Raw genomic sequence first — 15,412 nt, forward strand, 5'->3', positions numbered from 1 at the left:
GATGTCCCAGAGGTCTGCAAGGGTCCGCCTGATGTCCCAGGGGGTCCGCCTGATGTCCCAGAGGTCCTCAAGGGTCCGCCTGATGTCCCAGGGGGTCCGCCTGATGTCCCAGAGGTCTGCAAGGGTCCTTCTGATGTCCCAGGGGGTCCGCCTGATGTCCCAGAGGTCCGCGAGGGTCCACCTGATGTCCCAGAGGTCCGCGAGGGTCCGCCTGATGTCCCAGAGGTCCGCGAGGGTCTGCCTACTGAGTATGATGATCTAGCCCCAGAAGGGGGTCCATGTATCATAGACCCAGGAGGGGGTCTTTCTGCCCTTGCCCTCGGGCATGAGGTCCCATCTGCCCTTGCCCTCGGGCATGAGGTCCCGTCTGCCCTTGCCTTCGGGCATGAGGTCCCGTCTGCCCTTTGCTTCGGGCATGTGGTCCCGTCTGCCCTTGCCTTCGGGCATGTGGTCCCGTCTGCCCTTGCCCTCGGGCATGAGGACCTGGTTGCGTCTGCCATTGGATATGTCTTGAGTGCCACCATGACGGCTGTCGATCATGGTGAAAAAAAATTCAGAGTGACCAAGATCCAGCCAGTGTCTGCCATCTCGGAGGTCCTGTCCACGTCTGATGTCCTGGTGGTGCCGGAATGGACTGTTGCTCTGCCCAGTGAGAGAAGCCTGAGCTTGAACTTCCAGAAGGCGTCTGGAATCCGCCTTCTCAAGGGGGGAATTATGTCAGGACTGCCATGTATATCTTGTTTGGTCTGTGGTACCTCTGGTTACACAGAGGTGCTGCTGCTGTTATGTCCAGCTTGCAGTGCCTGTGTGTGGCCAGGGCTACTATTATCTTTGTTTAGTCTGCGGTGCCTCTGATTACACAGAGGTGCTGCTGTTATGTTCACCTTGCAGTGCCTCTGTGTGGCCAGAGGTGCTGATGTAATTTATTTGTCGGCAGTACCTGTGGGTGACCAGGGGTGCTGCTAGTGGGTTCTGCCTGCAGAACTGTGGTCTCTGAGAGCAGTTCCAGCTGGTGTAATTAGCTGGACTGGGCTGCTCTCAGAGTGCCATTCCCAGTTGCAGCACATTCTGATCATTAAGGGGCCTGTCTCTGTGTGCTGCAGCTATTGGTTGGCTCTGGTTTAAAAACTGCAATTGCCCTGAGCTCAGGGCCAGTTATGGAGTTTTTTTGGAGCCTTGTCCTGTACCTTGATTCCTGTTCCTGATTGATTTAACCTGATAAAGCAGTGAGTTTCATCCATCCTGCCTCCGTTTGTCTGTTCCTCCACCAAGTATCATTGCTCCTTGTCGTGCAGTCCATTAGGACTCCTAACATCATAACAATATAATAGGTGTTACAAGCTTAGGGCAGTGAAATCCATCTTGAATTCTCTTTTTCAAGATGGATTTCACTGCCCTAAGTTCTTAACACACACAAGGGTATGTAAACCCATATACAAGAGTTCCCCACAATATGACTATGATTATACAGTATCTTTGTGTTGCTATGGTAATATTGGCTACAGATACTGTAGTATGTTATCTGCATTCCAAGTTATTTTGGAGTTTCTAAATTCTCTAACTAAAAATAATTTGGTGAGCCTTGTATCCCAACCTTTCATGGATTGTTGCATACCTACTTTATAGATAGAATCGTATGTATCTTGACATGTTTGAGAGCAAACATCCTTACAACACACAGTACATGTTACGGGTATGTGTCATAGGGTCGTCTGCATGAAGATCGACATGCATTAGGTCAACCACTGAAGGTTGACAGGGTTTAGGTCAACAATGGGAAGGTCGACAGTCAAAAGGTCAACATGAGTTTTTCATGTTTTTTTTTCCGCCGAAAGTCAACATAGTTAACATGGACACTGTCTAAGTGTACCGCCCCCCCTCGTATGACTCACTGCACTCGCCATGCTATGGGCACAGTACCTCGGTGTGCAAGGCACACTATTATATTCTCACACCATGCTGTAGTGGATGGTACCACCTGTCGGCACATGTCAGGTCAAAACAACCATGAAAAACTCAGTTCAACCTTTTTGCTGTAGACCTTCCCATTGTTGACCTAATGCTTTTGTTGACCTTCCGACCCTGTTGACCTTAGCCATGTTGACCTATTTCAGGTGTCGACCTAAGCCCTGTTGACCTTCAATGGTTGACCTAAGCACTGTCAACCTTCATTGAGTTGACCTAATGATTAAGGAGGCATGGCCTCCAGAAGGGGAGTGGCCATGCCCCCGTGAAAAGAAAAAAATCTATAATTTTGTGCAGGATGGGCGGCGGATGCCTCTTCGCACACACACAGGGAGAGAGATGACAGGCTTCTGCTGCAGCTACCTCTCCCAAGCTCAGCACACGGCACAAACCAAGCAGCATGGGCTGAGCTGGGGAGAGTGGCTGTGCTGCGGCAGCAGCCTGTCAACTCTTTCCCCACTGCCTGGCTCCCTGCAATGAGGGAGGGAGGAGCTGAACCTGAGCCCCTCCAGCAGACCTGAGTAAAGAGTATCCGCTCCTTTCCCCTCGATGACACTGACCGTATCCCAAATGTACAATGCTAAATCAACTATGGGAATACCAGGTTATACTAATATAAAGTAATAAGTAAATTCCTATTCGCCTAAATCTTTACATCCAAGTTAAGAGAGACTTTTATTATATTGGAAGATTTGGTGTAATATAGGTTGAAGAGAATGACGGGCATATGTATCTCCTTGTGACAGCCATTGGATTCAAATTTGTTTACAGAAGCACAGACGTAATAACAGCTTGGTACTTTATGGACTTTTTTCATGGAAGGACTAATCCAGAAAGGGAACATCCAATAATTTCCATTATTAAGTCCTGACTGAGAAATATGTATTCTAGTCATTACAACGCAATAATTACTATAGAACGACTGATTTACAGTATAACCATAGTCTACATATAGATTTTTGGCCTTGAAAGTTTTTACATGTCTTTTATGAATGGTGTAATGGTTAGCATTACTGCCTCAAAGCACTGAGGTCATGGGTTTGATTCCCACCATGTCCCCAACTGTGTGGAGTTTGTATATTCTCCCTGTGCTTACGTGGGTTTCCTCCGGATATTCCAGGTTCCTCCCATAATCCAAAAATATACTGTTAGGTTAATTGGCTCCCAACAAAATTAACCCTAAAATATAGATTGTAACCTCCACTGGGGCAGGGACTGATGTGAATGTTCAAATATTCTTTGTAAAGCTCTGCACTATGGCCCTTATTCTAATTGAGTCGGACGGCTGCGTGTTCGGTTGGACGGCCGCTGTTTTGTGTTTGTGCATGTGCAGAGGCATTTCTGCGCATGTGCGAACACCACGCACATCCGAATACGGCGTGAATTCCGTAAGAAAATGATTGGTCAGAACAATGGTATGGAGAGTGGCGTGAAGGGCTGTTTGGGTTCATTACCATATGCGTACGCCCTGCGTTTCATGGTCGTTCCCATGAAAACGCTGGGCATACATATGGTAATCTGGCCGTGACGCACGTGTGGGGGGGGGGGGGGGGGGGGCGGACAGCTGACATATCCCTGCTTTCTTACGGAAAAATATCTGAGTGGTCTGGAGCACTCAGTGCTGTCTGACCACTCGGTCCATCATTCGATGGTCGGCGACCATCGGAGGATGGGGGAGGTTCCCACAGATGGAGGAGGTGTTCACATGAAACATCCACTCGCGGTCCGTTCGTTAAGCATCTTAACGCATTCAGATGGTGTGAGCGATCTGTACGGTAGGCGGGGCTAGGAACACTTGGTTCCTGTCCGAAATACGCATCCGTCCGAATCAACTAGAATAAGGGCCAATATGTGAGTGCTACATATATATAAATAATTGGTTATTATAATAATTATATCAAGATATCTGCAATTGCAGATAACTTTTCCTTCAGTGTTCAAACCTCATCAAAAATTAAACATTTGTTACATGTTATGGCACATAGCAGTCCAATATAAATTATAGTGATCCAAATGACATATACAGGTATAGGACACTATCAATATTCTGCAAATCTTTTGTAATGACAATAAAGAATTAACATAAAAAAATTACACTAGTAGTGAAATAAAATGATATCACGGAGAGATTGACTTTTTTGTGCTGGGCTAGAAGTGAGGCCACAGAGCAGCAGTGGGCTCATCTATCTGCATGCTGGGCCACTGAATTGCTGGAGACTGTAATCTCTCCTCCACCTTGATCACTGCTTCCCACGCTAGAGTTCAGGACATTGCCCATGCTGCACCCCTTCAGTGGAACGCACTCCCTTGCTCCATTAGGCTCTCCCTGGCCTTGCAAAGCTTCAAACGGGCACTAAAATGCTTTAACTATCTCTGTCCACTTACATCCTGCTTTCAAGCCACCTCCCACTTGCCTGTGCCTCATGTAGTCTGTCTCCCCTTCCTATTAGATTATAAGCTCCTCAAAGAAGGGCCCTCTTCCCTCCTGTTGCCAAAGCATACTTGCCTACTTTCTAAAACTAGTTTTTGGGAGATCATATTTGGTAGTAGAATTTTGCACAGTGCCCCACTGAGGGGGTATGTCATGCTCCACCCAAAGGGTGTGTCTAGTTCCATCTGTATATTATGCTAAATTGTCACCCTCAGGTTCAACTATGAGGTTAGGAACATAGCTGTGGTTCTAAGTGTCTATACATTTTATGATTGGCAACCAAGAGCACTGGTCTTGGACCACCAACCTGAGGCACCCTTGCAAAAATCCCAAGGCACCCCAGGGTGCCTAGGCACACAGTTTGGGAACTACTGGTCTTAGCAATGTTTATTTGATGCTGTGTGTGTGTACCCCTGCTATAGTGCTACCCATTCTGGATGGTTTAGTCTGATGCTGGTTATTGGAAAATAGGGGAAACCTGGCTGAGAGGTTCAGGGTTGATAAAAAAAAATGGGGAGGATCCCACACATTTTTTAACTTCTATTGGACATACTCTATGATACTATGAGTGCACAGTGTAACACTTTCCATTTTTAATAACTTTTTTGTATCATAGGCAGCTGATCTGCCAGAGAATGGAAGAGTGTATAACTTGATGCAATCCTTGCATAGGTTGCCTCAGTATATTGAAAGTCTGCTTTAAAAAAATAACAGTGTACATACAGTAAACATAGCTTGGATGTGGAAGCTGTGTCCAGGTCTAAAGAAGGATTGTATAAACACTTAAAAAGTCTGATCTGGAGTTTGAACTCCTGAGTATTGAACAAGTGTGTGAATCTTAAATGCTGCAGATAATCAGTTATATACAGTAACACAGACGTCACAAAGGTTAGCAAGATGTAGGTACATTGTATGCATTAGAAAACAAGACATGTTTCATGCACAAAACTATAATTAATCCCACTCTTTCCTCTTACCATATAGCATGTAAACCTTTACAAGCAGATGCCTGCTTCCTCCACTTTCATCCCTCCCATTAGTTATTCTATCCCAGTCATTAGGTGGACATAATGAATCTATACTTTTATCTATATTTACTAAGGTATTGGGATCACCTAAAGCGCATCTAATGTGTGTAGTTTTTATATTCTTCCCATCCTTGTGTGGGTTTCCTTTGCCCTGCTCCTAATGGCTGTAATGTGGCATGGGTAGACCACATTTGCCATGGATGGGCAAATACTTCAGGCAGGTGCGTCTGTCTGTGATGCTCCCATGGCCATTTGGTTCCTAGAAAAAAAGAGCAATACTTCCCCTCAAAATAGGGGAAGGTGGGCGCCTACATTTGGGGTGCTGGGCCAGCTGCTCACACAAAGGGAAGGTCAGCTCCCAATCAATTGGTACAAAAGAAAAAAGGAAATGATTCACTACCTTACTTAAACTTATAGAATACAGTATCATTATATTTGATTAATACTGTACTAGCGCTCCACCCCTTTTTCCATTTGGTTCCTATTAAAAGGAGCCCAGCTCTTGGCTTAGATGTGTCTGCATGGCTGCATTGTTGCCATGCTGAGCAGGGCTACATCTGTATGTCCAGGGCCGGTGCAAGGAACTGGAGCGCCCCAGGCGAGTCGGGGTGGGGGCGCCCCGGTGCCGGGGTACCTGTTGCGCCATCTGGGGAACGGGCAGGGGGGTCCAGGCTGGCGTCTGACAGGAGCCAGCCCTGCAGTGTTGTCCTTGCCGCGCAGGTACCTCCTGCGGCGCTGAGTATAAAGCTAGCGGCGGTGGGGGGTCCCTTCAGTGAATAAGAAATCACTAGTGATATGCGGCGGTGCGGGAAGCGCTTCTGTTTTGAAAACACTGTCCGCACGGCGCACGCTGATTGGCTGAATCTCAGCCAATCGGCGTGCGGCCAGTGTTTTCAAAACAGAAGCGCTTCCCGCGCCGCCGCATAGCGCTAGTGATTTCTTATTCACTGAAGGGACCCCCCACCGCCGCCAGCTTAAGCTTTATACTCAGCGCCGCAGGAGGTATCTGCGCGGCAAGGACACCACTGCAGGCTTCTGTCAGAAGCCGGCATGGGCCCCCTTTGCACGGGGGGCGAGGGGCGAACTGCCGCCCTCCAGTGGCCGGCGCCCTAGGCAAATGCCTAGACCTGCCTAGTGGTGGCACCGGCCCTGTGTATGTCCCTGCATGTACATTTGGTAGGGAGGGGTATGCGTAATTGGGTTAACCCAATTTAAGTTGATATTCATTAGTGCAACCGCTGAAGGTTGACAGGGCTTAAGTTGACATGGCTAAGGTCAACAGGGTCGGAAGTTCTACAGTCAAAAGTCAAGATGGTTTTTTTTACATTTTTGTGTCCAAAATATCGACATAGTAGACATGGACACCATCTAAGTGTACTGCGTACCCTCGCAGGGCTCACTGCACTCACCCTTTTTACTCTCCCACCGCACCATATTGGATGGTAGGGCATAAATACCACCTGTTAAAAAAAGTGAAAAACTCATGTGGACCGTTTGACTGTCGACCTTCCCATTGTTGACCTAATGCTTGTGTCGACCTTCTGACCCTGTCGACTTTGACATGTTGGCCTTTTTCAGGTGTCGACCTAAGCTCTGTCGACCTTCAGTGGTCGACCCAATGCATGTCAACTTTAATAGGGTCGACCTAATGAGTATACCGTAGGGAGTAGGCTATAAATTGTAAGCTCTAATGTAATGTAAATTGTATTATCTAGAAAGGCTGCAGAATGTGTGTGTGATATATAAATAATTGGTAATTAAAATAAATAATACATATATCATTCTGTTTCATCTGGTTTACCCTGTATTGTATTTCTGATCTGTGCAATATGCAGCGCCTCATAAGTAAATGTTAAAATTAGCAATAATATTAAGGCAGTTGCTATTAACATTACCAGCATGACCCACGCATTGTGAAATTTGTGATAATTCATAATCAATATTGTTTCTGCTTTTTCCACATTTATTTTCCTAATTAATTTATATCATCTGAATTAAAATCTTCCTTCTCCAATTTAACTCTGCTGTTATGTGTATAGACATCATGGTAAGATGTATCAAAGATTGGAGAGAGATTAAGGGGAGAGAGATAATGAACCAGCCAATAACCTCATAAATGTAACATGAGGTTGAACCTGATGTGTTAGTACTTTAAAGCCCCGTACACAAGGGGCGATATACGTGTAAAATGATGAGTGAGAGAACGATCGCGCTTAAAGCAGCTTAAGTAATAGGTGATAGAGAAAAGGAAAGTTACACCAACCCTCCAAGCAAAGACACAGATTCAAGGAAAAAACCCCTACACCTATGTGAAAGCGCTTATAAATATGGGGCGATATGCTCGCTGAGCGATTATTGCTCAGAAAGCACATTGCCCAGTGTCCCATTTTCATTGTCTACCAGCGCTGGTTGCTGATGAAAATGAGACACTCTGCTGGGGAACCTGCTGGTCACAGGAGCATGTGCCTTTGATCAGCAATTAATCGAGTACAGGTCACGAGCATGCGCTCCCAGCGACCATTGCCTCATATACACAGGGATGTACAGTAGTCGATCAGGTGGTCGACCATATCCCCGGCGATTCATGCTGAAATCGCCCTGTGTGTACGAGGCTTAACTCTCTCCAATATATATCTCTCCATGCTTTGATAAATCTCCCTGTTAAGACAAATATTTCAATGCTTTGGCATGTGTGATGTTTAGGCATCTTTTATGCATCAATAGCCAGCTGATGCAGAATTATTCAGTTCCTTATATATGTGTATTCTTATGTTTTTTCAGACTATCAGGATTCCAGCTTCCATCATCAATAGTAAGCACAGGCTCAATTCTCACACTTTGGTTCACAACTGATTTTGCTGTCAGTGCACAAGGATTTAAAGCTGTATATGAAGGTAGGTCAAACTTGATTGGGTATTATGTATTTTGCTATAATTGATACAAAAACATTGTTATATTTGTAAGTGTCAACAAGTCAACACAAGAATACTGTTTCATGGGGCAACACTGTTACAAAACTTATTCTTAACGCATTATTCTCTGGTGAATATAATTTGTCACCAAGGGGTATATTTTCTAAAGGTCAATTTTTGATCAGATCAGAGCAAATAAAATGAATCTTAGCCAATAGTGAGCTTCCATGCTTAGAACACACATTTAATAATGATTCCAAAAAATATCATTTTAGATGAGGTGTGGTTTGGTTTGGGTTTGCCCTGGAGGGTGGGCTAAGGTGGGCATTTGCCCTGGAATTTACAGTTCCTTTAGTACTATGGTGGTATTAGAGAGGCACCTTACTAAAAACCTTAGGAATGGAAGTACACTTAGGGGTGCATTTACTTAAGCTTAGGTGATGATGCCCATAAAAACTAATCAGATTCTGTCTATAATTTCACTATTGCATCCTAGAAAACGATAGACAGATCTTATTGGTTGCTATGGTCAATATTATCTCTTTTCATTTTACTATCTTTAATAAATGTACCCTTTAAAGTGGAACAACCTGGAGAAATATATACCTACTTTCACTAGGAGATTTTAGATCTTTAGTCAAGGATTTAGGTTTTGTTCTACATGGGAAAAAAAATTCAAATGCCGAAATCAGAAAAATGAACAGTATTTTCTAATTCTATTCTTTGTTGAGATGCACCTGAAATATTTGTCTGAAGTGGATATTCATACAAGTTAATTTCCAAATGTACAGAGCCTGGTACAAACACATATAGAATTCAATACAACAACTGTGCTTTTAATTTCCTGCATAAACTATTCAAGTTATCTGTTCTGCATGACTTGGCTTAATAATAGTACACACAAAAAAAATAAAAACCAAACAGATAACTGCCATAGTAACCAGTATGCTTGGGAACAGATACTATTGTACTAGGTGGAAAGAGTCATGTTTTTACAGTTCTCTATAAATATTCAATTTGGAAGAATTTAATGGGTGTGGTGTAGCTCATAAACTTGTCTAGGTCGACAGTCATTAGGTTGACAGCAAACGGTCCACATGCACAAGGTCAACATTTACAAAAGGTTTACACAAGCAAAAGGTCATCATTGAAACGGTCAACACATAAAAAGGTTGATGTAAAAAACTCATGTCAACTTTTTCATGATTCAACATTTTTCATGCTTGTCGGTCAGAAATCCATATACTGAATTTAATGGCAGTTTTTCTTTCAGTGCATGTAACTTTTATGTGTACTGTTCTTTAAAAAAAAAAACTATTGCAAAAAAACTTGTATGTTACAAAAAGATTTTTATTTGTAATTACAAGGGAATTACAGCCCCACTTGATGTTTTCCAGAAGTGTATTTTATAGTACTGAGTTTTACCAATAAGCCTTACCCTTCACATTTGTAAAAGCTGGTCAGTCAGTTTGGCAGCAGGAAGCACATTTTGTAAGATTATTATGCTTGGCCTGAACAAAAACATTTTGCATTCACCATAGTCACTGTTATACATGCTGGTTTTTCTAGCACACCTTTCAGTTAAGCCGGCAAAATTATTGCTAAATATATATACGATGTGTGAGCCGACACTCTAAGGGTGATATTCTTTGTTTCCTGACCCGGTGCCTTCCAGATGGGCCAAATGGTCCTGGTATGCAGCAAGGAAGTAGTCAGGTGCAAAAATACTTTTATTTATTCGACATGTTTCGGGCAAAGTGGCCCAGCCTCAGGGATCAATAATAATACAAGCATGTCACATCTAAATACTCTTCAACAGAGAAAACCTACCTCCTAATCACATGAGTTTCCTGTCCCTCTTACCTGCGCCATCCACCACCAGCCCCCACTCCTGCTGTCCTCAGGTGCGTCCCGCTGTACAAGACGCCATTAGGGAAGCCGCATGTCTGACGTGGTCGGAGGTCAGCATGACAATTGCACACGGTAAATCAGCCCCACCTGCAGTGCACATGGTTTTGTCCATTAGAGAGTGATTGTACCTTTGCGAATGTACCAGAATAGCCCCCACAGTCTCTGCATTGCTATAGGACATACTGTTAATACTTTTAAATAAGAGGTGGAACCATTGCATATAGCAACCAATCAGGTTATAGCTATTTCTTTGTAGCATATACTTGATAAATTATCCCTCAAAACTGATTGTTTGCTAAAGGCAATACCTTTTCTTGTCCTCTTTAGAAAGTTGGTTCAATCTGTCCAATAGTCACATATTGTACTGTAAGTCACAAGACAAAAATGTCTTATGTTTAATTGAAAGAGTTTTATCCCACATGCAAATAGATGCTGCTTGACTTGAAGTAATGACACTTAAGGTATCATTCTACTAAATCATTGGAATCATTATACTTTAACTATACCCAAGAAGATATTAAGGGCGACATTTAATAGGGAGCATTTTTTTTGGGGGGGGGGGGGGGGGGTTCGCAAAAACTGCCGTTTTCGGCCGTTTTCCGAAAATCACATATTTTATAGGGTGCGATATTCGAAAAAAAAAAAAGTCTAACTTTTTTGCTGCGATTTCACACAATTTAAAGGTGCGATTTTTAGTAAAACTAAAAATCGCATCCAGATGTTTTCCCATTAAAAAGTATACAAATCGTCTATTTAATGGGATGCGATTTTTAGTAAAGGTTACTAAAAATCGCAAAACAAATAGACCAGGTTCTGACTGGCAAATTTGTCAGAAACATGCACAGATCATTGAGATCTGTGCATGGTTCTGGTGTAATAAAAAGAGTAAAAACAAAAAAGTGGGAAAAAAAACAGCGTGGGGTCCCCCTCCTGAGCATAACCAGCCCCGGGTTTAAAGAGCCGGTCCTGGTTTCATAAAATCACAGGGACAAACAAGTTGGGGTTCCCTGGATTTTATCAAACCAGCACCAGGCTCAAGGGCCGATCCTGGTTCCCAAAATACGGGGGACAAAATGAGTAGGGGTCCCCCGTATTTCAAGAACCAGCACCTGGCCCAACCAGCCAGCAGGGTAATGCCACAGCCGGGGGGAGACTTTTTATACAAGTCCTCCCGGCCAAAGCATTGTCCCCCTGACCGGTCAACATGGGCAGGGGTCCTGGGGAAGTGGGGACCCACCCCAAAGAAGGGGTCGCCCCCTCCAGAACTTACCTGCCCATGCTGAAGCCCAGGGCTGTCCTCGATGCACCTGGGCGGTGGGCGTCGAGCTGATTATTGGTGTAAAAAGAAAGAAGAACTATTGTATACTGCTGTGGAACTATGAGTCCCAGCAAGCCTGCACCACATGCAGGGACTTGGAGAACCACAAGTCCCAGCATGCGGGGCAATAAAGGGCCTGCTGGGACTAGTAGTGCCCCAGCAGTACAAATAGTTAAATAAAAACACATACACACTGACAGTAAAACTTTATTACATAAGGAGCCCATACATCCATACATACCTATGTTGATAGAAGATCGGTCCCCTTCTCCAGTAGAATCCAAGGTGGGGAACCTGTGAAAGCAAAATATACTCACAACGCTGATCTTCAGGGCTTCTCCGGACCCTCCGCAATGCAGTATGGTGTCTGGGGGCGGGTTTGTTTACACCCGGAGCTCCGCAGTTTTTTTTTTCACTTTTTTTTACACCAAAATCACACATTTCAGAAAATGTGCTGATTTTCATGACTAAAAATCGCACTATATCGCACTTTATCGCGCTATTTTGCCGCAAATTCGCATCTCATTAAATATGCGAAAATCGGCCCAATAATGCGATTTTAAAAAGTGTGATTTTGTGTGATTTTAAAAAATCGGCCCCTATTAAATTTCGCCCTAAGAATCCATACACTATTAATTTTGTGAATTCAAAAAGTGAAATGCTTTACTAGTTCAAAACAAACATTACCTTAAGCCAAATACTTTAACCCCCTAACTACAAGAAATGTAGGTAACATTCTAATTTTGTTGAGCACACAAAAAGCCATTTGTTTCAGTGGTAATTATATGTATGGTTATTTTCTTATCACTGATATACAGACTTCAAATTAGCTCAAAGCAATTCTGATAACTCAATATTCTGCATTTAAAACTATTTTTTTTATTTTCAAATCTAAGCAGCAGTTGCTTAAAAAGTTTTTGATAAAACTTTTTTTTTTTTTTTTATTCTATTGTTGTGTGTTAATCCTTGTCCAACTTTAAATAAGATCTTAAATCATAATTTAGGCTTAAGAACAACCTCAGGTAATATAGCTTATCTTGCTGTTTGATGTAAATGAACATTTGCATACAATATGTATTGTTCTGTTCTTAAAATATATCTATACATGTGTTCAAAAGACAGAAATCACTAAAGATAATGACTATTAGGCACTCCATTGGTTATTTTTTTTCCTTATGTGAAAGTGCATAAAAAATAAATATAAAAGACAACTGTTTTGTCGTTATTACGTTCAAGGTTTATACTTGGTTTAACTGTAGCAATGGCAAATTGTTGAAAGTTTTATTAGTTGAACCAAAGAACAAAGACCAATCTAATGAGCCAAACATGTGGGAGTTACAGTATGTCTGCTTAATTTCTAAGTGATTTGGCTAAATTGCTTAGAAATTAAGCACAAATAGCGATGGTGATGTGCATCCCCACCAGTCTAGATCATTCAAGTATGCAGTATATAGCTAGTCAGATCACTTAGCAAGAGACTGCAAATTGGCGGTGTTTTAAGAAGCGATCTACATCCACCCTCATTCATGTAATACTAACCCATTAACATGTCTAAATTAAATTTTGGATTCTAAATTTACTTGCTTAACTTGAATCTCCCATGCTTAATCGCTATGCTTAATCGCTGGCACTTTCTGAGCAATCTAGATCCAGGCAAGCTTAAGGGGAATCTTGCGTGCTGAATCTACCAATGCACAAATCTTTATGCCCCATCAGGGTAGATAATGAAAAGAGACTTACATATACAGTGTTTATTTGCAAATTGAAACTGTTTTTTTAAAGGTCAGCCCAGAAGTTGGTTCACATCCACAGGCCTTATTCTGATAAGGTTGCAATTTTGATGGTTTCACAATCGAACGCATTGTGGCAGCAGTGTGCCCTTGCAAAGGTACCTACAGTATGCAATGCTGCTCACAGTGTGGAATCAGTAGGAGGGTACCAACACTGCAGTTCTTCTGGCTATTATGCGCATAAATGGAGGTACTCAGGAAGTCTATTATCCTTGCATCTACTTTTCAGTTGTGATGAAGTTTGCACCTGCTGAGCATGTTGTGATGGCATCAGTGTGTGTGTTTATTTGTGGGCAACTTCTGCACTTACATTGCCTCATAGTTGAGCCACTAGAAGAGATCGCTACTGCATCAGCATTGCATCTACATCCGGATCAATCCCATGTTCCACAATCATTGTGAATTGGATGTTGTCATTCCACAGACTCACCGGACTCACCGGCCGCCATGAGTCTGACAGTCATTAACCGGAAGTCAGAATCCTGACTGCTAAAAGCCCAACACATGGCTTATTCTCCCTTGTGGGGGTCCATAACCCCCATAAAGGGAGAATTAAATAGGTGGCGAGAACAGCGAGCCCACAAGAGGCTTTATTGCACCCCCCCCCCCCCTGCTGTCTGAGTCCCCGCAGTCAGGATAACAAATTGTTTTTGTTTTTTGCTGTTAAATCATAATTTTTGCTTTTGCAAATGTTTTTTCGGTACTTGTTTCCTAGAACGGCGCCCATCGCGGGCATCGCATGTACATCGCATGCCATTATAATGGCATGCGATGCGACCGATGCGATGTCCGCGATTTTACATAGAAATGCATGGTAAAATGTAAATCGCGTCGGTCGCATCGCATGCGGCCAAAAATTAGCATGCGATGCGACCGACGCGATTACCGATTTTCCCCAGGGAACAATGTTAAATGGCCCACAGACCCCAAATAGCCACCCTAAAGTGTGAAATGGCCCCCCCAATTGTTAACGCCACCCCACGATCAACGTCAACCCGAAGCGTGACGAGCGCAGCGAGGCCGCGAGGGGCGGCGGTACGCGTCCTCCGACCTTTTCATACCCCCACTATCCACAACGGCGTGGAGTCGAGAATAGAAAGTGTGGCGAGCGCAGCGAGCCACCGAGCCCGAAGCGTGGCGAGCGCAGCAAGCCCTGTGAGAGGACGCGGAATACGAGCCCGAAGCGTGGCAAGCGCAGAGAGCCCCACGAGGGGACGTGGAATACATGTTAAGTAATCCGTGTCCGCTCGCCACGCTTCGGGAGCGTGTTCCGCGTCCCCTCGTGACGCTCGCTACGCTCGCCACTCTTCGGGCTTGGTGGCTCGCTGCGCACGCCACACTTTCTATTCTCAACTCCACGCCGACGTGGATAGTGGGGGCATGAAAAGGTCGGAGGACATGTACCGCCGCCCCTTGCGGGCACGCTTCAGGTTGACGTTGATCGTGGGGTAGCGTTAACAATTGGGGGGGCCATTTCACACTTCAGGGTGGGTATTTGGGGTCTGTGGGCCATTTAACATTGTTCCCTATGTGAAATTGGGTCAATTGGGCCATTTAACATTGTTCCCTATGTAAAATCACGGTAATCGCGTCGGTCGCATCGCATGTGATTTTTTGGCCGCATGCGATGCGACCGACGCAATTTTTTTCCTTGCGATGCCTAAGATCAAAATCGTGGGCGCCGTTCTAGGAAACAAGTACCGTTTTTTTTGCATGCATACTCTATTTGGATTTGTAAAGATCTCATAAAGATTTCTACAGTACATTGTGCTACTTATAAAATCTCTCTGGCAATACAATGCAACACATACAATCGACAATGACTTCAAATGTGGAAATCTCATTAAGAAGTCAAATTTGTGACCTAAAATACCATAATAGTCATAATCAACAAACAACCATTCATTTTCCCATCTATAATGTATCATATTTCACTATACATAACAGCCACACAGCCCACAAAATAATGTTACAATCAGTAACTAATGAACATTTAAATTAGAAAACAATTTTGTTGTAGATTTGTTTGAAAATAAATACCTATGAAGTAATGATAG

At 43.6% G+C, this 15,412-nt stretch overlaps 1 protein-coding gene across 2 annotated transcripts in view; it reads left to right on the top strand.

Moving 5' to 3' along the window:
• Window positions 1-15,412, top strand: part of CSMD1 (CUB and Sushi multiple domains 1) — a 1,658,539-nt gene that overhangs the window by 474,453 nt on the left and 1,168,674 nt on the right. For both annotated transcript variants that reach the window (XM_083177358.1, XM_083177357.1), the window contains exon 3: window positions 8,206-8,318. In XM_083177358.1, coding sequence (XP_083033484.1) covers window positions 8,206-8,318 — 113 coding nt within the window. The remainder of the gene's footprint in view (window positions 1-8,205; window positions 8,319-15,412) is intronic.

This window comes from Crinia signifera, chromosome 3 (genome assembly GCF_055691185.1).
Source record: "Crinia signifera chromosome 3, ASM5569118v1, whole genome shotgun sequence".
Taxonomy (NCBI): domain Eukaryota; kingdom Metazoa; phylum Chordata; class Amphibia; order Anura; family Myobatrachidae; genus Crinia; species Crinia signifera.